At 42.6% G+C, this 24,434-nt stretch overlaps 1 protein-coding gene across 1 annotated transcript; it reads right to left on the bottom strand.

Moving 5' to 3' along the window:
* On the bottom strand, window positions 1-22,073 carry LOC106651155 (pituitary homeobox homolog Ptx1). The gene is made up of 5 exons (XM_023462591.1): window positions 20,793-22,073; window positions 20,492-20,714; window positions 14,013-14,213; window positions 11,941-12,191; window positions 1-2,040 (listed from the first exon to the last, which is right to left on the bottom strand). Exons 1-5 carry the CDS (start codon window positions 20,916-20,918, stop codon window positions 1,249-1,251), a joined length of 1,593 nt encoding a protein of 530 aa, XP_023318359.1. The 5' UTR covers window positions 20,919-22,073; the 3' UTR covers window positions 1-1,248.
* Between the last annotated feature and the right edge of the window lie 2,361 nt (window positions 22,074-24,434).

Below are 24,434 nucleotides of genomic sequence, written 5' to 3' on the forward strand. Positions count from 1 at the left end.
TTTCGTTGCTATTAATTATATGTATTTGTATGGCACTGGCCACTCTATTTACTAAAGTAATTAACGCTTAGACTGTACAATTATTTAAATCCTTAAAAGGTATACTATTTTGCCATAAATTATTTCACAATGTCACCTCTCATTCCGTAATAATTACGGAGTCATCATTACCTTACCAGCTAAAACATTTTTGGTATGTATATGCCGAACTTGATTAGCATTTATATATTTTGTTTTATTTATGTTCATATATTTTATTATCATTAAATTTGTTTGTATATAATTTATTATCATTTTATAAATTTCTGTTTTTACCTTTGTATACAATTATCGTCGAGTCATAACAATTTGCTTTTTCACTATATTTATATTAGTCTTACTGTTATTTATTTCAAACGTTCACTATACAGAATATCTACATGGGATGATTAGAAAGGTCTTTGATTATTCTTATAAGACTATCAGCACACGAGCATTGACACGTGATCAGGTGTTTGTCCAACAGGATCCGATGCATCGGTAAATCGAGCATAATATTGAAAATATCGATGATGAAAAGGGAGTCGAGTCAAAGAAAAAAACTCGTAGAAAACTAATCATACGGAGGAGATGAGAGTGGAACTGGATCGACGAAATGGAAAAGCTGACGAGCGTGAAAAACGCTCTCCCGTCCGGATAAATCCACTTCCATCATGGATCTCGCTGAACAGCGTCGTTGCGTACGCTCTGTTGCGGCTGCAACTGCAAAGCCGGCGAGCTCTCCGGCCAGTCGTATATCAAGGGAGGCCAGTAGCCGGCCGCCGAGGCCGCAGCCGAATGCTGCAGGTATCCGGCCAAGCTGGAAGTGGCCGAAGCTGCACCAGCCAAGCCCAAGCGCTCGACCGAGTTGACCTGGACCGGGGCCGCGAGCCCAGGGCCTCCGAGCTCCTCGTGGCTCTCGCTGAGCTTTCGGTCCGTCGCGGTGCTCTCGTCGTCGAACAGGTAGTTGTTCGGCGACGCCATCGACGAGGGAGTCGACGACAGCGTGGGCGATCCTACGGCGGACCTTGGCCTATGTCACTCGACGGGCTCGCTCGAGTTGTGATGTTGCTGCTGCTGCTGTAGTTGGGGCTCGTCGGTGGCAGAGGCTTGACTCGTGCCGGTGGCGTCGATGCCATTGTTAGCCGCGAGTCCAGCGCCGATCGCGTGTTGCTGCTGCTGTTGCTGCTGCTGCTGCTGTCGGGGGCTGTTGGAAGCCCCCGCCTCGCCTCAGACCGGGGCCCGGACCGTGGCGCTCGCGTCGGTGCTCGGCGAGTGAGGATTCGCCCCTATCGACAGTCCGTACTGACAGGCGCTGAGGCCACCGCCGCCCGACGAAGCCCTCGAGCTGACGGGACTGATGCTGCCCCCGCCGACGCTGCCCGACGAGGTGTTGTTGTTGTTGTTGTTGTTGTTGTTGTTGCTCGTCGCCCCGGCGCCGCTGTTGAAGCCCGAGTAGGTGGTGCTGTGCTGACGGGCCTTGAGCCGCAGCGAAGCTATGCTGTTGGTCATGACGTGGGTGTCGGGCTGAGCGGCGGCCCGGTGGTGCGAGTAGACCGGCGGCCCGTAGGCGTGGTGCGGCGCCGTCGGAGCCGCGTAGGGACAGGCGGCGCTCGAGGCGGCCACCGGCGAGCCGGCCACGCTCAGTCCCGAGGTCATGCCGGGGATCATGGAGGTGGCGGCTTGGCCGACCGACACCGAGATCCCGGCCACGTGGCCGCTCGACAGGCCGCTGCCCGAGCTGAAGCAGTTGACCGGCGTCACGTGGGGATTGTGATGGCTGCCCAGGGCGTTGACGGGCCAGCTGAAGGTCTTGGAGTTGAGGGGCGAGGGCACCTTCGAGGCCCAGTTGTAGTACGAGCTGTTGTTGTAGAGGTCCGGGTCGCCGAACGGCTGGCTGATGAAGCTGTTCAAGCCCGCCGTGCTGAAGTTCGACTTGAAGTTTTCGGCCGCCGCCGCCGCCGCGTTGATGGCGTTTCGCTCGCGCTTTCTCCACTTTGCCCGACGATTTTTAAACCAGACCTGCAACATGACATTTTTGCATCTTAATTAAATCGTGTTAAAGAGTGTGCGAGTGCGTAAGTGTGTGCGAGAGGAGACATTTGTTTTCGTCGCGCTCGCTTGCGATATGAATAATGGATCGGGTATAGCGGAAATAAGGCGCATCGCAAGCACAAATAAAGCACTCGCGAGAGCCATTAATCTAGCGAGACGCTCCTTCTTCTCGCAAATATTTCACCTGGGAAGGAGCTTGCGAATGAAAAATACAGGGATCCCTTTGGCTGCAGGCGCAAGTTTTCGTGTGACGATAATCGCCCTCGTACCGTAGCGCGGCTTCCTCCTCTCTTCTGATTAAAAAAATTTCCCCGGGCTCTCTCGCCAGTTATATACGTAAATATAACGATCGCGCGAGCTTTTGCATGCTATTATACATATATTTCTGTGTGTGTATGTGTGTAGAGGTAGATAGTGCGCCAGATTTATATGTATCGTCTCGGTGGCGCGTATTACTCAGGCTGAAGAAGAGGCGAGCCATGTTCGAGGGAAAGAGAGAGAGAGATAGCACCCGAGCAAGAGGGTCGAGCGAGAGGAAGAGCGACGAGACAAATGGCAGGAGAGCGAGCCCCTCTTAGCGTGCGCCGTATATGCTGTTCCCTGCATGGCTGCCACTCTGAAATATGATGGCGTTAATTCAAGTCGGCGCGTGGCTCAGCGCCTAATGCGCAGCTCCCAAGCGCTATTTTCCCTTCGGCATCGCCGCTACATCTCCTTATGTACTTTTAACAGTTTTTTAACCATCCATCCCCTGGATGATGGCTGGTAGGCTCGATGCGCCGCCGCGTCTTACAATGCCTGAACGAACCCGCAGCTAGTCGTAATCAATTGCTTTGCCGAACTCGGGAGCTTTCGATGATTCTCCATCGCAGCTGTAACGAAGGACGATATCTCGGACGCGCAGCGAATCGCGAAATCGCCGGCAATTATACAGCTGGCTGCCCGGCTTAATGTGGTCGGCGGCTCGCTTATGCACCTTCGTCCACGAGCGAAAAGAGACAGATGCCGGCGCTGCGGTTGCGCCCGGAAAATACATCGTCAGCCCCTCGGCTGGATGCTTGCGAGCGACGTTCCGAGCGACGTTCCGAGCGACGTTCCGAGCGACGTTCCGAGCGGCGCACGAACGCGCGAGATGCGAGTCATTGAATGAGGGGAAGCGCCAAAGTATAACTTGTGTGCCTCGATCGCGCAACTAATGAAGAGTAATATACGACGACGCCGTCGGAATCTTTCTGCTAAGGCTGCCACTGTCTCACCGTGCACTGCCAATTTTACTCGCTCGGTCTGATAATTTTTCACCTTTTTCTTTGCATTTTTCGCATTAATTCGCAATGGCGGGTGTGAAAAGCTCAAATTCGTATTCATATGCGAATGACGAGTGAAATGGGATTTTTAATAAAAACTTTTCATTGAATAGGATGCATGTCTTTTCGATTGAAAAAATTATTTCGAAACCCATTGGTAAATTATAATCAGCGCAATTGCTAATGGTGAAAGGTCGAAAAAATCCAAGTTGTTTCCAGGAAAAATTTTCTTAAAATCGAGTAATGTTAGATAAAGCGATAGCAGGGTGTGCGGGTGACCAAGCGAGGGTGATTGATGAGACCTCAGTCCGTAGTCTCATCACAGCTACGTAAGCTTCTCTAGATTGAGCTGTGATACGCTGGAACTATTACAGTATATATAGGCACGCAACGTTCTTGAGAAAAGAAAAGAAAAAGAAATGAGAGGAGAAGAAGTAGCTTAAACCCCACAGCCTCGTACCAACATGCTTTTATAGATAGACAAACATATTATATGTGTACGGAAGCGCTTAGAAAAGCGAAGGGTCATGATTCGATGAGGTTTTATTGCCTTTCACTGCGCACGAGCTACACACACATTTTCCAAGGATTGTACGCACGCGCCTGCGACCACTTAATTTCGAGTTACCGCGCCCATTTTCGGCCATCATGGCCACAAACCCGCTCGATAAATAACTTCTGGCAGATTGCATTGCTTTTTACATTTATTATAACTTTTGAATATTTTTAATTTTTTTTTTTATATACTTTCATTTATTAAACGTTCGCACAAATGACTTTAGATCGTTCTTCGGGTATTATAATTGAGATTTGCAAAGTGACTCGCTTGAAATCTCAAAAAGTGCGGCTCCCTCTTTACTTTTATAAAGCCAATCAAGGTCGTCGCCCAATGGACGACTCTATGCGACAGTTGGGTGCCACTGCTCAAGGAATCAGTGATCTTATAAAGAACTGAGCGCGCTTTTATACCGAGAGAAATTTAAGAAAAAAACGAGCAGTCAAGTTGGTGGTAAGAAATCATCCTCTCGTATATTTTTATCTCTGTCCACTACGACATTGAGGTTTTTCTCATAAAAAGCTCTCTGCGTGTGGTATCTGCACCACATCAATACATCACATTATACTCTATAACTAATCGGCTTTTATTTTAATTGTTTTTTATAGGATAGTTAGTTATTCGCATGAAAGATGGAATAATGGTAATAAAGTAGTTGGCTTGCATTCGATTAAGACGAGTCCAAGTGGTGAATCGAGCTGCTTTGGACGTAAATGAAATATTGCGATGTAATAAGAAATCGCAGCTTCGTTTGTGTAATTTGATTCGCGAGAAGCAAAGTAAATGAGCCTTTGGAAAAGGACGACGGAAGCCTTGAATCGTATATTCGAGCGCGTGACAAAAAGTCATTCTGATTGATCTAGCGGGAGTTGGCACGGTAGCTTTGTCACGTCGAAGGAAGAAACTCTGGCTGGTCCATTCGTCATGACAAACGCGTTGGGCAGGCGAAGCGAGTGAGGGAGGCTGCAGCGCATGTACGTTTACGATTGTCTTGGTCGAATCGTACGTACGTCGATGAAACAACAGAATAGCGGCACAAAACGATCGAGTGATAAATCTGGGCGAGCTTTTAAATTGCTCCATCTCTTATAGGTAAAGGGATAAAATGCCCATTTGCGCGCGAAATGGAAAATGTTAGGGATTCGACACACAAGTGCAGCCACATACAGGAAGGGAAGGGTAATACAAAAAAATAATGAGTTTGCAGGAGTAGCCGAATGAAGATGCGTACGCATAGAAAAGTGGCTTCACTCGCTGGACTCACGACTCATTGAATCGCTCATTGTATGCCCGAGTGCGATATAGGGGCAAGCGAGCTCGGCAAAAAAGCTTTCATATTCGTGAGCTCACGTACACACACACTTGGTACGAAGCTGCTGCTTCTGGTCTTTGGACCCGGAGACGCCAGCTGCCTCTGTATATGTAAGAGCTACTGCTAGAATGTAAAGGATAGAGTATACGCCGAGTAGAGGGAAGGAGGAGGATTATATTGATCCCCCTCGGTGTGGCCCCGCCCCTCCTAAGGCAAGCCGAGCTGCGTCGCCACCGCCGCCATCATTACGTTATCCACCATCCCTCGCTCTCTCTCTTCTGCTCTGTCTCTCGTACTCGCTTGCGTGGCTACATACATACAAAGCTCGAGGCAGCTACTACGATCTTCTTACGTGTGTGCGTGCGCGGGTCTTTGTTTTTCTGGCTCTGTTGTCCGACCAAGCGGCAGCACACATTTACTCGCCGATATTCCAACTCTTATCTCACAGCTCCACTTCTTTTTCAGCTCCACTCTCTTTATCTACGAATGTGCCCGTTATGATGCAGTTTGTATCATTTTTATTTGTGCGTGACCTCGAGACGGGGCCAAAAATTGCGACGGGTCCTTACTCGCTACCGATGTACGTCCGCTTGACGAGCGAAGGATCGTTTGGTTAGCTCGAGGCAAAAGTCGAGGCGCAAAGAGCCAGACACGCGCGCAATAAAAGTATAAGTTGTTCTCGAGCTATAAGGTGAGTTGGCGCGCTCGGCTACGCATAGCCCAGCGGAGGCCGCGTACACGAGGCGTGCGCCACTTCATTAAAAATAAATTCCGCCAAAGAGCCAGCGGATATCCGGGGGGCTTCGAAGAGGATTTCATGCTGCCTCCTGCGCGGCCGCGTCCATAACTTCCGAGCGGCGTTATACCGGCGCGAAAAGAGAGTAAGAGAGTGTGGCGCGCGCTCCAAAGGTGCAACAAGCTACTTAAGCTCTTATGGCCTCGAGTCGCGCTCGCACTCGAGCTTTCTTTCCTTGTGTTATTTATTTATCCAGTTCGGGGGCTAGAACGCGCGCGGATGTGCACGAGCGCTTCGCTTATTTACTGCTGCTCTCTGCAAATGCATTCTTCGATTTTTTCGGTGGCTTGTTTGCTGAATTACATATTCGATACACAACGTACCTGAAATCGAGCTTCGTTTAAAGTAATATATTTACTCTTCCGCATGTTTACAGTCGATAAATTATACAGTCTGACCAAATACAACCGTGAACCTCGACATTAATTAAAGTTCATTTTTTGTTTTTCTTTCTGATCCGTGCCTCTGTTTCCCCAAAAAAATTGAAATTAAAAAAAAAATGTTTAACGACGAGTCAAGTGCAATAAATGCATACACATATACACTTTTATGTATATTATGAATGTAAACAAACAGGATAGATACACACGTAGTTGCTCAAGTGGCGCGATCATATATACAGATATTATCTTTGAATGTGCTCGTATCATCGAGTGCTGCGCGCGATAAAACATCGCGATACGTACAACGTTCGCATGTATACGGTCGATTCTCCGTCGAGTCGAATGTCCTAAAATTTTCCGGACTTTCAACGTTGAGCATTCGGAAATTTTTTCCACGCTGTTAGTTGGTACTTCCTTAACTTTTTCAACAAATCCATCAGTCTGGCAACTGGAAACGTATAAAGAAACGTATGAAAAACGCGCAAAAATGTTATAACTTTATAGCTACATAATATGAGCTATTATTTTAATACATTTTTCTATACGTTAGAATTTTGAAACTGTTCATCGAGTCAAAGAGAATCTTGAAAAATTATTCGGCCATTTGATTTAACAGAGAATCGGCCATATATCTGAGGCTTGAGCATTCGCATGATCATCAATGTATTCATATAGTTGCAAATTGTTTAATAGACTTCGTCAGCTGCGATATCGGCTTTATTTTCTTTGTTTGCGTCGGTGTCCTTTTATGTGTGTTAACGGCCCACAGGCGTACAAACGTAAATAACTCGACCGCTGCATGAGTACGAGTAACGATAAGCTACGACAATGATAAAAGTGCAACGAGCCGAGGGGCTAATAATCATGATCGAACGTTTCTCTTCTACGTATTTTCTGCTCTTATCGTTGCAGCAACATCTTGCCATCCAAAATAGACTTTTCAGAAGTATTGTTTGTTTCGCTGATAATTGAGCAGGTTTCAGCCAGCAAAATGTACTCAACACTTTTTTGAAAATCGAGAATAAATAATTTCGATTATTTTTTGCAAAAAGTCTAGCTAAAGCTTGTAAAGTATGCGCTAGCGCAGACTGCATAGTTTTTACCACATGATGGATGGTTGTCTTTCAAAGTCCCTCGAGCATCGATGACGAATTATTTCATTCACGCACGTGTGCTCGGCGGGGTAATATATGCAGGAATCGTAAATGTCGCTTTGTTGCTGCTGCTGAATGTGTGTCAGTTGACAAGACCATAAAATATCTCGAGGCGCTGCTCTTTGTCCTACTTCATACTGATATAATTATTTTTTTAATTGCTACGTAACTAATTTTTACACGGCTTGAATGAATTTTTAAAATTGTAGACGAACTCGCGAGAACAGAATCAATTAATAAAACAAGTAAGACATTTACTTTTAGAAAAAGAAAGAAAATAAGGTAGGTTGTTTTTTCACAATAAATTGCGAGGTTTGAGAAAAACTTTATATATTCTCATATAGACCTGAAAAAGATAACAAATTTTTGACTCATAAATAACTGTCTTTCGCTGTTCCTCTAAGCGATGCAGCTCTCATGAAGTTATGAATGCAAACGACGAGCTCGCTTGTTACACAAAGTTTTTTTTGCGTATACACACGAATAGTCGGTGCAAAAGAACATAGAGCGCGCAAAGCGTCGGGCGCGTTTCGCGCGTCGGAAAATATACAGTAAAAGAAAACACGAAAGTTGGAACGAGATGGATAAGAAAAAAAGTATCGTACCGCTCGCGCATGCATATAGAAGCTCGTCGCGAGGGGAAAAAAGCCCGAAGCATCTCCATAAATCTCGCGGTTCGTAGCAGCTCGTTGCAGCGCAGCGCAGAGATGGATCATACAGCGAAAGAACTGAAAATGATCACGTTCGCTGCTAGAGAGCACGAATTGCTTAGCTAGACAATTTTTACACATCCTCTTGTCTGTTGCAGCAAGTTTTTCCATCCGACGCGGCCGTGACGTACCGTAGCGGATATATATCTTCTCATTCCGAAGCTTACGTGGGCGATATAATATGTAGGACGGCGAAGCATACCAGCGATTAAATTTAGATTATGATTTGACTGATCACTCGAATGAATTATTTTTCTCCAGTTCCAGTAAAAATGACGAATTAAACGCGTGTAACTTTGTTGTTTCATCATTTTGCCCTTGGCGTCGTGACTTTGAGAAGCTACCGCGCATGACTTTTGCGCTGTCTGACAGTTTAGAAATATCATGGCCACAAACTATTATCGTTTTACATCTAAAACCACCCTGGGTGAATCGTTCAAAATTTATATAGGCTTTTGAAATATCTAACGCTCAAAATCCCAGCTGAAAATCGAGAGACTCGTGTGTCGCAAACTTGTAAGTTTTATGGATTCTTTTATCCGATTGGATATGTTGAGAACGCGGAATAGGTCAGCCACGAGACACATAAATATAAGTGCGACTAAAGAGAGAGAGAGAGAGAGAAAGCGAGATTTGGATATTCAATGTTGGTGCACCTGTATGGATATTAAATTAACAGACTGGTAAGCCCTGGCGAGTATTAACAACTTTGCAAAAGATTATACGAGATTATGAGCTCAAGCGGGAGACACGTGATTTTTAATGTTGCTGTACGGCGCAGTCGGCTTGGCGCAAGCACGCCCAATGGCTTACGGCTGGTGGACGCTCTCCAACGCACGGCTCGGAAGCGAGCGTTGGCTGCAGTAGCTGCAAAGAAAACACGAACCGATGATAAAAAGGACCGAGCGAACATCGAGGAAGCGGACTCTGTCGTCGTCCAGGCGCGTTCACGGATAACTCCTTGTTTTGGCCTGCGCTAACTAACTACAGCCGCAGTGAGCTTTTTCAGTCAGGCGCATTTTGAAATATTATCGGCCAAAACTGGCTAGGCTTCATTAAAAGGTCGAAAATTCAGCTCGCTATTTCAGGATTGCGCCCGAGCCAAAGGACGCAATCCCAGGCTGTACACGCGCCGACGTGCTAAACTATCGCTCGCTCGCTCCAACTTGCCGAAATCCGGGCTAACGCTCGAGCCGGCGTCGCGCCTAATGAATCTGCACCTATCCGAGCGCTGCCTAATGGCCAGCTGCAGCCGTCGATATTAGAACGAATGTAAATGCGCGCGATGCAAATCTGCCCCGAGGATTGCCGACTGGCCGCTAATAATTGATATATACGGCTTTCGGGGCGTCGGTGGGTGGCCTCGCGCGCGCTCGCTCGCTGACAGGCGCACTACTAAGCTATAATCCTCGCTCGAGCTCCAGCTAGCGCTGCTGCTCTTTATGATCCGCGGCTGAGCCTCGAAATGAAAATAAATACTGCGCTGGCGCTTGTCTTTGCCCCGAGGATTTTCGGCACTTTTAGGAGCGGCCGCGTTCTGCCGTTCCACGGGTTCGCGACTGCCGCCGAGCTCTCGAGTCGGGCGTGCCGTGCTATCTCGTCCGCGTATTAATAGCCCAGCTTCGGCCGCTTTTTTCTTTCTTTTTCCAAACCAGTAGCAAGTCAAATGTATTATGTCAGCTAAGCCACGAGTGTCAAAATTGATTTCGTAGCTTGATTACTCGGCGCTGCTAATTCCTTGATCCAGCTTGATCGAGCCACAGCGATCGTGACGTTTTTCACCGGCAGAACGAGAGTGCGTGCGTGCTCAGGAAACGCGATGATTCGGTCGCTCATTTTTTTCACGCCTAAATACTCTATAAGTAGCGCCCAGTGAAATCATCTCGTCGTGATTTTTTTTCCATCTTAGCTGTAGGCAATGGACGCGTATAGGCCCGAGCTGCCAATTGGATTGAATATATTTCATCGTTCCATGGGAATACGTAAGAGGGAAAAGTCAGGATGGGATGAGAAAGAAAAAGGGAGGAAAAAGAGGATGATGAAGCGATGCAGGCCGCAGTATTCGCTGCACCGTCGGCATACGAAGACATTACAGGGGGATGTTGGCTGCAGATGCAGCACGAGCTGACGCGCACCGCGCCAATACTAATCCGCCAATGGATTTACGGTCTTAATCACCGGCGGATTATCGTCGGACAGCGACATTCGCGGCTGGCGCTGCTGCAGGCCTGCCGGTATCTATATGTACATTGCGCGCCTGCTGGAGTCGCTCCTCGCCGATAACTCGGCCGGACTAGATCGAGCGCGCATCCAGTCACGTACGTACGTGTACTATTCAAGGCATGTCTGGCCACAAACTGGTTTTTTGGGAAAAACTTATCGCGAGCGAGAGACGTTTGCTCGACTGTTTCGACGCGTCAATCCTGCGGGCCCGATAAAATCGAGAGGGACTTTTGGCGCAGGTGCACTGATTAGCGCACAGAGTCGGCCTAGACGTTGCTACAGCGCAAAAGCGTCCGCGTTTTCGGCACAACGTTCAGGGCCAGATTTTGTGGAATTTCGCGGTGTACATTTTATACGCGTAGTACTAGCAGCAGCAGCGAGTCGAGATGCAAGTGCCGCTGTAGTCTAGTCGAGGCGGTGGAGCGCATAACGTCGTGGCCTATAGTTGCGGGGCGCGCGTGCGGTTCTATAAATCCATAGGGGTTTACTGAGCGCAAAGCCTCTGTCGGACGCTTTCTCCCTCTCTTTGCACACATATATACTTACTCGTCTCTCTTTCTCTCTCCTACATACACATGTATACGCACGCACGAGTTTGTTGCTGCAGTACAGATTCTCTCTCTGTACTATACTCTGAATACGATATATGTGCGACAATTTTAACAACGAAACTACTATACACTTCCTATATAAATGCAAAATTGAGAAGGATAGAAGCATAACATCTGACTGCGGGTATACGTCGCCTGGCAGCTCTCAAATATCTTGGCCGCTGCTTGCTGCTCTGCTGCCTCAACATGATTTTGCATAAACCAATGTCCAGGACATTTAAATAAATGTGGCTGAACGCGCAGCCATCTACAATTTCAGCATACATTTCCCCTGGATATTTTCCTTTTCGTTACGTATAAATGTCATCTTTGCGAATCTTCTTTCTTTATTTTTTTTTCTTTTTTGACTCGCGACCTATCGCTATGCTTGTCAAGAATCCGTCAATTATAAAAATCTTTACGTATAAAATTTACGCAATGGCGTACTTGATGTAATTTCCAATCGCGACAACGAATTTTTGAACCGAGTGATATATTGACATGAAACAGTTTGCCAATGCCAAAAGTAACGAGCGTACGTTTTTGTTGTTGCAATTCTACGTGCGTATATGATTATTGACTTGGTAATTCAATATTCGTGTAATCTGCTGTCCATCTATAAACAGATGGAAAGAGAGAAAGAAAGAAAGAAAGAAAGGAAAATAGAAAGCAGAAAAGAAGAAAGGAAAAAATGATAGAGAGCGACGTTTGTTTATTATTATTTGTGAACGTGCTTGACTTTATCACGTCGCTCTTGATTGTTACTGCGTATATTTACTTGTGCAATTTTTGCTCCAGTGATGAGCGTTTGTATGAAAATCATTGTTCCAACTACTCACCCTGACTCTTGCTTCGCTGAGGTTCGTCCACATGGCTATTTCTTCTCTCGTCGACATGTCAGGATAACGATTTCTCGCAAAAGTAGCCTCTAGTTCTTGAAGCTGTTGAGACGTAAAATGTGTTCTCTGTCGTCTCTGACGTTTGCCCTTTTTGCCATCTTTGTCGTCGTCGTTTGAGCCACCACCGCCTCCGCTCGGTGAACCGCCCGACGTCACCAGCTCGTGTTTTATTTCCGTTAAAGGCCGGTCCCCTGAAAGCATCATTTTTTCTTATAAGCAGCGAGTCATGTTAACGATGATATACTTTTTTTTAACTTTTTGGCCAGAATAAAAAGTAGTTGATGAAAATTTGCAAACGATTAATCAGTCGAATGTTGACAACCATAGTTGCAGGTACTGCTCCTGCAACATATGGGCTTTCAGCTGTCCAACTTTGTCTATGACGTATTGAAAACAAAAACAAAGATAGATGAATATAGTGACGTAAAAAATGGCGCAGTGATCGATAGCGAAACTGATAGCTTTAAATCTATCGATGTATTTTTATTTTTAAAGTTTTTAATTCGTATCGTATTGTTTTTTTTTTTTTTTTTTTTTTTTTTTTTTTTTTTTTTTTTTTTTTTTTTTTTTTTTTTTTTTTTTTTTTTTTTTTTTTTTTTTTTTTTTTTTTTTTTTTTTTTTTTTTTTTTTTTTTTTTTTTTTTTTTTTTTTTTTTTTTTTTTTTTTTTTTTTTTTTTTTTTTTTTTTTTTTTTTTTTTTTTTTTTTTTTTTTTTTTTTTTTTTTTTTTTTTTTTTTTTTTTTTTTTTTTTTTTTTTTTTTTTTTTTTTTTTTTAATTTAAAAAATCAATTGCTATTAAACTTTTGAAATTAGTCAGAAAAGATATCGAGATGCCAAAATTCCATTGATATTTGATTGCTTAGAGTATACAATTCTGGTCCAAAACCAGTTCAAATTTGTACTATAGTCAAATCATTTGGTCAACGTATGCTATTGGTTGTAAAAAGATTAAAGCATTAATTTAAAAAATTGCTAAGCCAGTTTATCAAATTCATTTATTTTATATAGACTGCAACACTTCAATTTCGAGATAAACAAAAACACTACCCGAATTGCGCGTCAAAATGAGTGTTTAATATTTTTTTATATTTTAATTTTCATATTTTAATTTCGATAGACGCAAACGAATGATATCTGAATGTTTCGAAATTTCAAGATTTTCATTCAATAAATTATATAACATGATTAGATCTCTTTTTGGGTTGTACCGCGATTAACGTGATACAGCCTATATAGATATTAATGTTATGCTAAGCATTAATCGTCCTCGGAAACGTCCACACACACACAATAAGTATAGATCGATCAATCAAATTTTAACAGTCAATCGAGCATAATATCAGTCTCAGCTGCAGAAATGGCTCGAATGGATACATTTTAAGTTAGCTGGGTAATCGCTGGTCGGGTGGTGCGTTTAGATCGACGGTATGGGTGACGGCTGACACAACTCCCCGCTGTGATACTGACAGGTGTGAATCCATTCAAGTCACCCTTTCAGATCGATCGAGTACGCGATCCAAACAATGTAACAAAATTTTAATTTCCTCAGGTAATCGATGACGATCTCTTTGAAGTGGGAACAAATTATTGAAACTGATCTGCCAATTTTCGCGATAGGCTTAATGCATGAAATCGTAGATTTGTTTTTTTAGTGAATTGATGACTTAATAATAAGTTCATTTCATTTTCTATGATAGTAAAAAAATCAACGACAACCAGTTTGAAAATTGGAAAAAGTTCTATTGACGATGTTTTTCAAGTTCATTTGAATGATTCGAGCTCATGTCACTATTTTCTTAAACCTAAATATTTTGTTTCTATTAGATTTGTGGGTAAGCTCATTCTGAACAATTGAAATTTGATATTCAGTCTCGGCCACTGAGTAAAAAATATGTAACCACTAAGCTTGCAATTAATTGTCTTTATTTTCAAATAAACATTATTATAGCTTAATTAAAGTCAATTGATATCTAATTCACTCTATAAAAAGTGATATTATTATAAAATTGTTACCTTTGCGAATGTCAGTGGGCCTTTGTATACTATTGTTGCGATTTCTATGCTGAGCCGCGGCAGAGAATCCGCCGGAGGGAGTTGTGGGCGCCGCGCCCGGTGTGCTAGGATTACTGCCACCACCGCCGGCTGTGTGCGTTGAAGAATCAAGCCTGGCCAAACCACTCGTCGTTTCATCTCGGAAGTCGTTTTGGGCCCATTCTGTGGTTAACAAATAAAACCAATGTTATGGTCAAAATCATTATATGAAATCGAATGATATGTAATTTGTGACTGGCAGCTGCCTTTAATACGCTTACGTATTAAAATTCATAAAGTGATAGCTCTTTGCCTGTTTGTATGATTGATGTACATGTATCATTTAATTTTTTGATATTAGTTTTTGATTAGTTTTTGATAGTTCAAATAGGGCGACAACAAAATTGTGCAAAACAATTATCCAAATTTAATACTTTTTAAGACTGATGAAAAAATGATATAGAAAATTTAAACATCATGCTTAATTGCATGGATTTATAAAGGATAAAGAGTGAAGTAAACGTTATAAGTATGCGAGTGATTTATAATATGAATTATAGCTTGCAGTCAACTAAGAACAAAAAGGCATCAAAAAAGCCATAAAAGTACGTGTGAATCGTTCTTGAGATTTTGGTGCACAAAAAAAGCAATCCAGATGTAAAAACACACAAATCGCTAGAAAACAAATTTGTCAAAAAGTTATCATGGCATAACGCAGTGAGCGAGGGGCGTAAGCAAAAATTAATATCGTCTCTTTATTTTGAAAATTTTCGTCGACAGGCGTCAAAATTCCAGAGTTTATAATATCATCCGCTAATAAAATACCACAAAATAAAAAATAAAAAATGTGCCAGCCCCTTCAAAATAAACGAATAATCCGCATTTAAAAATAGCACGTTCGCGCTTGCTCTCGGTTCGCGGCCAATAAAAAAATAACGAAACATCACGTTCACGCGATGTGCATCCGCGACAAATAGGTCGAAAAATTGTGTAGGCGTGGGCGGGCGCCGAAAAAAACTCGCTGTGTGGTAGCGATGCAGTTGTCGCGTGCACGAAAAAAGAGAGAGATACTAATAGGCTATGTTATATTTGGTCGCGACGAAACGTACACGTACTCGCGCGCTCATCAGCTTCCATGTATGTACAAACGACTACTACAAGTCGACGCGCATGTAAACTATAAGTACTTATTTGCGTATAAGTGGAATTGTCACGCCTCGACTGATTTAGGACTACTGCGAAGTGTCACTTTTCTCGTCCGTAGTTCTTTTTGGCCCCCCTCGAAAAATGTATTTACTTCAATAAACAATAACGAGGTACTTGAGAGATTCCACTTTTCTTTGAGAGTTTTTATAAAATATAATAATCTGAATGTAATCATATTTACTCATGATTAAAAGATAATGATTGAGCACGATGTTGCAGGTCTATAAATTACTTGATCTCGTTTATTTCATTATTGCGTCGGAAAAATTAAATAAAAAATATATTTTGATGCGACAAAAATTAATAGCAAGAAAAAATAGCCACCTACACTCTTCGTAGAAGTTAAATCGACAATTTCCGTTAAGTAAAACCACATTGTTTTCTCAATATAAAATAATATGAAACTTTTACTTTTATAATAGAAGATTGAAAAATTGTATCAAGTGTGAGACTATTAGATATTATTATGTTAAATTAAGAATTTTACTAGTTCGCACGTATAAAATAATGAGACGTCGCTTGATTATTTTGGATTGATCATGTATTTGACTTGTGTTCTTGAGTAATTTTCTTCGTCCTTACATACGAATGAAATACAGGCATGTATATGTAGTACACAATGTTTTAGGGCTAAACTCCACGGACTTTATTGCCTCGTACATGCAAGTTTGATCTTTCTTAAGTTTCGAATATTTACGCGTCCAAATCAATCTAATTTTCTCCTCGACTAGTAAATGAGGCGATACTATTCCTTTCCACTATTTTCATTTGTCGAGTGGATATCGATTTGAATTTTCAGGTGTAATAATAAGCTACTAATACTAATTATCTGTAAGAATAAGTAAATTCAACTAAACGATCCGTTAGCGTGAACGATATTATCGTGGTAAATTGCACGTAAATCGACAGCAAATTGCGAGCGTATCTAAATTGTCACGTGTCGGAATCGGCTATTGTGTTTTAGCTGCTGCATAGATGGCAGGGTGTTTAGTGGCGCGTGTCTTGGCATGACGCCTCATAATGTAAGGGTCTCTTTACCTAGCCTGCGTATACACTGCACACGTTTCCCTTGGAGCAATTTATTTGAAGCGAGCGCATGGTCGAGCTCGACTTGGAGCTACTTGCACTTGGTAGAGCATCGAATGACACTGAAATAGGCCCGACTTTCACGTGTTTTTTTCCGATTCACTTGAGCGATAATGTAGGCATGATATCCCGGAGCATGTACTTGTATACAAGTGAAGCACCAGCACGTAATATTATTCGATACTTCGTGTGCCTAATTCGTTCGAAATCGCTTTTTTATACCTCGGGTAGCCTGTGTATAGTCGTTAATCATATTGCTTTTTCTTTTTTATGTTATTCTCTTCTACGAGTTACGATCGATGTCTGCTATATTTTGCCCGCGCTTTATTGAGTTGCAATGACCTGACGTCTATTTCAGCTTCTTTCTCGGAATTTTTTTGCAAACTAACGTTACAGACTAGACATTTTTCCTATTATTTTTACAGGTCAATAAGTGTAACGGGAGGTTCAAATAAATTTTTATTAACGCGATTTAAAATTTAACTTTGGACATTGAATACAGCAAATAAAAGAAATTATTGTTCTTGAGCAAGAGAGAGTTTTTATCTTATAATATTTAAGATTAAATTACAGTTTTTGAAAAATTAGTGAATCCTTGAATAAAAAATATCACATTTTTTGGGAATTCAATTTTATTTACAAATATGTAAACTAAATTGTCTTATGATGTCTGGTTGAAAAACTCATTTTGAAATCTACCACAATTAGCATTAAACTTCCTCTAGGAGGAAAAAACATTATAAACATCAAAAGTACTCATTACTTGATACAATTTCAGTTTACTAAATACAATTAAGATTATGTTGATAATGAACCCATAATAACATTTTTAGGCAACGACAACAAAACAAGTAAAGTGTTTTAATAAGTTTATTTTCATGTTAATCTTATCGATTATGGCATATCTATTAAAATTTCTGCTTCTCGTATAATGTTCATTTATTTAAGCAGAGCGCATCGTAACTAACAGAATCGTTAAAAATTGGTTTACATTTGATGTTATGATCCGAAAAATTTTATTTTATTCTAGAGCCTTATATTTTTGACTAAGTATTTCTCAGTAGAAACGTAAAGTGCAACGATGTTTTCATTTACAGTTTCGTTGTTGAATTGAATAAATTATAAAAAATGCAGAAGACATAAAAATGTTCATCCTGAATAAAGATTTTTCCCATAATTCGAGCTTTCAACGGTTTTAGAAGCGGCGATTTTTTTTGTCTGTGAATATTAATCATCGGTATAAGAAGTCAATTACCGCTGCAAAACTCAAAATGTGTGGCATTGTTTATTGCTTCGATAGAAGTCCGCGTCGACGTGGCAGCAGTGCAATACCCTATTCCCTTTGAATCATCACCCGTGATATCTACGTATATAAAATATCTCGCTAAAACATCGAAATTTGCTCGAGTTGAAATGCCATACATCTTTTGACACTGGCGCTGTGGGTCCCATGGGTGACTTTTTGGTCACGAAAGGGGAGAGATGATTTACCCGTGGCTAGCCGAGTAATTTGTCAACACTATTCTTGTTGTATATGGTACACAGCATGCAGCAGCACAAACAGCGCACATCTGTAGCTCGATGCAGGATAATTCCAATCGGTAAAGGGGTAGTTAATGAAGCGCGACCTATAAAAGCCTGCGAGTGCCGTACGTGTGTTGTATAAACAGACACCCGCCGAACGTGTGATGAAACGCACGGGGAATGTGCGTACATATAAGGATTGAATAAATAGTTAGAAGGACGATTTTTCTGCTTGGAATGACGCTAGAGCAGAGATTAATGGTCTCAGATAGACTGGTTCTAGTCGATATCGTCATTTTGTTGACATAAAAAGAAAGAGGTTCGTCATTAAAGCAGCTTATTGAAAATTGATTCAAATGTCAGTCTTTACTCAGTTGCTTCTGAATAACGTATATGCTTTGAAAAATTATGCGAACCAGTGTTTTGAATAATTATCCCTCTGTTGAACTCTTTTTGTTTTCTTAGTCAATTTGCTAGTTTAGTAATTGTTGTGATCGATTAACTATTAATGACATAAATGCCTGTATTGTGTTTGTATAACTGCCGACAATGATCCCATATTGCTCGATTATACACCGGTAAATTACGATGGATACTAGCAAAGAAGCTTGCTTACCCGGAGCAGAAGCAAGTGGAAAATGTTTTTAGAGCAATAAATAATCACCTTCAACTTTGCGAGTTCAGTCTATCAGTTTAAGGTTTGATTATATCTCCGATTATATACCCGGGCGATAACCGATTAATTTTTTGCTCGAACAATGCGATTTGTATCTGGTGAACTTTTAATATACTCGACGAGTATTCTTGGCTGTGTACGTATGATATACGCACAATCACACATTAAAACAAAATAAATTCAACCAAAAATACGCGACTATAATACATGCAAGTAAAATAATATCAACCGAAGAAGTGAACAAACGAATAGCCGATAATTGTAATAATAATTATTATTATTACAATTATTTTAAAAACAATAATGAATATATAATCAATGACACGGCATGACACACAAATGTTTTTATTCGATACGAATTCAACTTCATTATAAGCCTTTGCTTTTTGGTCAACGACATTGGCCTATAATATAATACGGAAGAGGATGTAAGGTAATAGCGCGATCGTTGCACTGGTATTACCTATATACGTGCGCGGGCAATGCAATGGGCAATGGAGTTTCGACGATATAGGCAGTGGCAAAGCGAAGAAGGAGAACTAGCAAAATAAAGTAAAAGCCCAAGGAAGCAGTCAGAATTGGAGTCTGGAAACTGAAATGGGAATAGGTTGGATGCCATTGGAATAAGATCAGCTTTAGTTCGCGGTGTCAGCTTCGAGCCTCCGGAATAAGTCTGGCCTTATCCCGATAAGCCCACTGAGTTAATGAATCACAAAACAGGTGGCGGTGCAGCAGCAGCAGCAGCACCGTCGCTACCGTCTCCTGTTTGTGCACGATCTGACTCAATCCCTTTGCTCCTGCCCTCTGATAATATTACAAGAGAAAGAATTATTTATTAATTCTCTTGGACTAAGCTCGACCGATTCCAATTCCCAGGCTTTTGGGTTCCGAGTTTTTATTTTCGATTCAATTCGATGGAGTGCGCGCGCTAAAAATTCACAAATTATATCAATGATTTTTATAATAATAGTTTCATTAATGATAAATAATACATTTTTTTTGGCTTTTATTTGGCACATCTTTGCTTTTGACAAAGTCTGCAGTACTCTGGGCAAGTGATATAAACACTTGTACTTATTATCTTGATAGATGCTAAAAATTTATCTCATATTTGTCCAACATCAAAAGTGAGGAAAGTGTTACAGTTACAACTTGTCGTTTCTCGCGTTGGATGAATTTTTCCTCGCTCGCAGCTCGTTTTTTACGTGCAACGAGTAACCGAGTGATTTAAAAGTTTTTGCGCGCTGCACTCCTGATAAGAATATTTGTCATGAGTACAACGACGAGCGTGACGCGTCGTCCAAGTGACAGAAGGCAGGCGCAAATGAAGGAAATTCAGCGATTTTATTGTTACGAATAAAACGTTTAAATTATATGACTTACTCGCGCACCAATGTTTGTATAGCTTTATATTGCAGATTACTAACGGGTTTCTCTTCAACTTTTTTTCGTCTGGGCCTTGCTTTTGACTTGTTTATTTTCAATAGTTGTTAATGGTGCATATTATAGAGTTAACGATATTATCATGCTAAGAAATATTAATGTACCGAATCGTAATTACGGAAAATTATCACACTCTTGAACGAACTCAACGAATACTCGAATCATTGATAAGGAGCCAAGGTGGAAATCGCCCGACGGATTAAGGCGTCGCCATGAACAAAGGTATAGGAACGATATTAACGAAAAAAGCGTCATGACCTTTGAGGAAAGCTCACAAGATTGCGTGTGAATTTATTGCACAGAAATTGAAACAAGAAAACGAACTAAAGACACGATGAAAAAAATAATCAATATTATCGATTACTGAATCGCGTAAACGTGCATCCACTCAATTCGTTGATCGATATAACTAAGAAAACTGAATTAATTTCGTCGTGGCATGCTATTCTAATGCCACGCTTTTTTAGCAATCGAGCCTAAAGCAAGAGAGATGAAAGATTATTCGTAACCAGAAGCGACTCACCACGTTTCAGCCTCTCGAGAGGTTCATGAAAAATCTGATGATGGCTGCCGTTGTGCAGCATCGTTGCTGCAGCGGTCACATGGTGCTCGTGATGAGGATGATGGTGATGGTGATTATTGGCGACGGCGTGGTGCAGATGCTCAAGCGCCGACGAGCCATGATGGCTCGTCTGATGGTGCGCGTGATCCGAGTGCTGGAGATGATGCTGCTGCTGGTGCTGATGTTGCTGTTGTTGCTGCTGTTGCTGCTGTTGCTGCTGCTGCTGCTGCTGTTGTTGCTGGTGCAGGCCACTGCTGACGGCGGCGGCTGCGGCGGCCGCGTTGCCGGGGGCCGCCGACACCAGGTCCTGAAGGCATAACTCGGAGCCGGCCAGCTCGAGGCCAGAACCGGCAGCGGTGCCACCGGCCCCGACCCCGCTGCCGCGCTCCATATTGTAGTAGGCTAACGTCGTGGCTGTTGGGGATGATCACCGTAGGGAGGAAAAATTTGGCCAACTGCAATGGGCCGCAGTCGCGAACGGGGCTGATGCGTCCAGGCGCTTCCCGAGCGCAAGTTCACTCCACGCGGATCAACGCGAACAATCAAAGAGCGAGCAGCGACTCGATTATCTTTTCACTCGCTTATGAAAATACCACGAAAATGTAGAACGAAATCCAACACTGTTTTATGAGCAAGTCGTGAATTCAAGCACGCCACCCCAACGAATCAAGAGAGCCCGTGAATCTCGTCGTGTACGACGAATCGCGAGGATTACACGCGCACTAGCCACATCGGGATGTTCGCACTGACACTGAGAGTCGGCTCGTCGGCGCAGTCCTGCGCTTCTTCTTCTCTTGCACACTCGGAAGCAACTGTGTCATGAATATGCACGTACTATCTGATTTTGGCGGGTCGTCGCTTGCGCTGCGACGCTGGCGGGGCGAATCGCTCTCCGCGTCAACGATGATATAGCATAGGCGCGCGATAAGCTCGCCTCCTCAAGAATTACCGAGCTACATTACTTGCATCGTTATCAACTGCACTCGTAGGAACAACGTCGCCTGGCCAATTAGGACGACCAAACAAACAACGATCACGCACTGCACTAGCAGAAAATAATGTCTGGTGAATCTCCTTTGTTTTTTCTTTTTTTTTTTTTTAGATAAACCTTGTAGCCTTGAGGCTAAACTCGACTAGGTGGTATCTGCAAGCTCTTCCACGTCCTCGCTAAGTCCGGCTAAGCCGGTCTCTCTCTCTCTTTCCCTTTCTCTTTTTTTCTCCAACAACTAGAAAAATCGCGGCGAATACAACTCAACGATGATAGAAGAACGCATCAGTTGACGCAATCGAGTCTCGCGAGCAATGCCGATGCCGATGTTCTTTGAAAAAGAAGAGAGAGAAAATCAAAAGCAGGCACAGTTAGAGCTCCCTTGATGCTGCTGCTACTTTTATGCTGCTGCTGCTTGTACTGTGTGGCGTCACTGCTGCTGATGCTGCTGCTACTGTTCGAAAAACGGCTTGGCGTGCGCCACACAACGAAGATTCGACCCTACGTGCGTTGTTCATCTCTCTCTCTCTCTCACTTGCGACTGTACGTGTAAGCTCGTGTGCGTGTGTCACGTTCCGAGCTTGCTGCCACCGCTGATGCTGCTGCTGCTGCTGCTGCTGCTGCCCATAGACACCGTGGGGTGTGGATCTCCGTCGCTCCATTGCGGATGCTGCGTGCGTAGCCGAGGGGAGTCGGACTCCCCACTCGACTAGTCGACGCGGCGACGGCTTCGCTGCTCCACCCACACGTCGCCGCACGACAGGGGCGCAGCTCTCCCCTGCACTCGCAGCCGCTTCCAAAGTTGCGTGGCCGTACGTGCGCTTCGAGGCCGACAGATACATCTACGGCTACGGACGACCGATCGCGCTACTCGTACAAGTACGGACTAGCCTGACACGTAGTCTCGCGCGGAGGAAGAGAGCTCCGTTTCGCTCGCGTCCTGCCGCATCTTGAAAATGTGCTGCGAGATGGAATTTGTTTTTATTGACTCTGTGGAGACTTGGGCAAGTGTCCAACAATCGGCCGGAATATACTTCTTTGAGTTCGCGCCTGTTCACACTTACGCCTAGCCGAATGATGATATTAATTTATACTCGAGCTAGCCGTTCAAGAGCTTGCGCGTACTTTGAACGCAAATCACAAATGATAATTGCCAGCAAATCGATCGAAATTACGCTACTTTTATTTATTTATTTTTTTTTTTTTTTTTTCATTCCAACTTGGACGTACAAAATGTACACTATCTAAGTTTCAGATTTTCAATGGGAAAAGACATCCAAGTTTTCTCACTTTTTCTTTGTATACTTGAAAACATGAATTAGCAACTCGTATATTGACAGTGAAGTAAAAGTGCCTTACCCTTTCCCCAGCACAAGCTCAAATGTGTATATAATAAACTCCGTGGCAACAGAAACAAAAAGAAACAAAAGAAAAACAAGAGAAAAGTAAGAGAGAAAGAGAGACATATCAAATTGCTCTGTCGTCGGAGCAGCTCACGGAAAAAGTTACTTTTCTTTCTGTTGGCAGCTTGACTTTATAACTATGTGCAGAGCGAGGCTGGAAGGGTAGTAGAAAAATTTCTGTGCTACGTAAACGAACGCGAGAAGGGGTTGACTCTGTTGACTCCGCCCACTCGAGGCTCCATGTGGGCGTGTTCGAAAAAGCTTGCCCCTAACCACTGCTCTCGTGTCAGCCGACGCACGCATGTGAGTGCGTCTGTGTGTGAGACATTGCTTGCTGCAGCTAGTAGAGATCGAGGCACTAGCTTTTCCCATATACTCAGAGTTCTTATATTTCTTTGAGCTTGGACGAGTTTCTCCATGTTCGTGGTACACGAGCATGACTTTTTCTCATCGATCAATCGGGACTTGATCCAAGTCTCATGATAGAGATATAATTTGGGACGGCTGGAATTATAATTGAAAATATCAACTTCATGGGTTTTTAGCTACTCGTGACTGTGTTGACCAAATAATTTATATCGTTCACAAGAAATTGAAGCTTTTGCAAAGCGACAAAAAGATGTATAAAAAAAATTTACGTTTACGCACGCGAACAAGCATTCACGAATAAACTTACTTCATATAAAAACAAGGTGTAGCTAGGAACAAATTTTTCCATTCGTGAAATTGAAGGAAATCGAACAACAATATATTTCACTTGGGTTACATCAGGCCAGCTTATGTAGCGCACGCAATCCGATAAAAATAAGGAAAAACTTGAGAAGCATAAAAAGTAGTAAAAACGAGGAGAAAAAAGCCAGGAGAGATCACGATGGGAAGACATCACGAGAGTCTATATCCTCTTTCGGTATATTTTTTCGTCGTTCTTCTCCCTCTCTCCCTCTCAGCTTATCCATCCGTTCTTCTCTGGCTCGTCTGCTACTGCTGCAGAAACTGCTATACCACTGATGTTCAAGTCACAGCACAGAGACGCGACCCTCATTTCTCTTTCGTTTCATTGCGAGTATATAGGTGCGCTCGTTACACACTCTTTCTTTACAAATTTTATATCATTTTTACGACGCATAAAGTCGCCTAGAGCCGTTCAAGACAGCTTTTGCACTCCGGACGATCTGTAGAAAATATATAGACAAGCAAGAAAAAAATACCGTGTTCGCTTTTTTTCCCTTTAACTTTATGTAAGTACATACATACGTGCCGAACCGACTACGAATCGTCCTCCGTCCAAAATGAAAATGGGCAAAATCGAATACACATTTCGAGAGACTTGAAACATGCCATGTATATTTGCACTATCATGTTGAAACAGCACATGTTGATGAAATTTTCATAGACACGTGCTTTTAGGAAAAAACAAAATGACTATTGATCTTAAAACAGAAAAATCTGATAAATTACGCAAAAATGATGGATTTTGAAAGAATGAAACTTTATGCATATTCAATGAATTTAAAAA

The sequence above is a fragment of the Trichogramma pretiosum genome, unplaced genomic scaffold, assembly GCF_000599845.2.
Source record: "Trichogramma pretiosum strain Unisexual culture from Peru unplaced genomic scaffold, Tpre_2.0 scaffold8, whole genome shotgun sequence".
In the NCBI taxonomy this organism is placed as follows: Eukaryota; Metazoa; Arthropoda; class Insecta; order Hymenoptera; family Trichogrammatidae; genus Trichogramma; species Trichogramma pretiosum.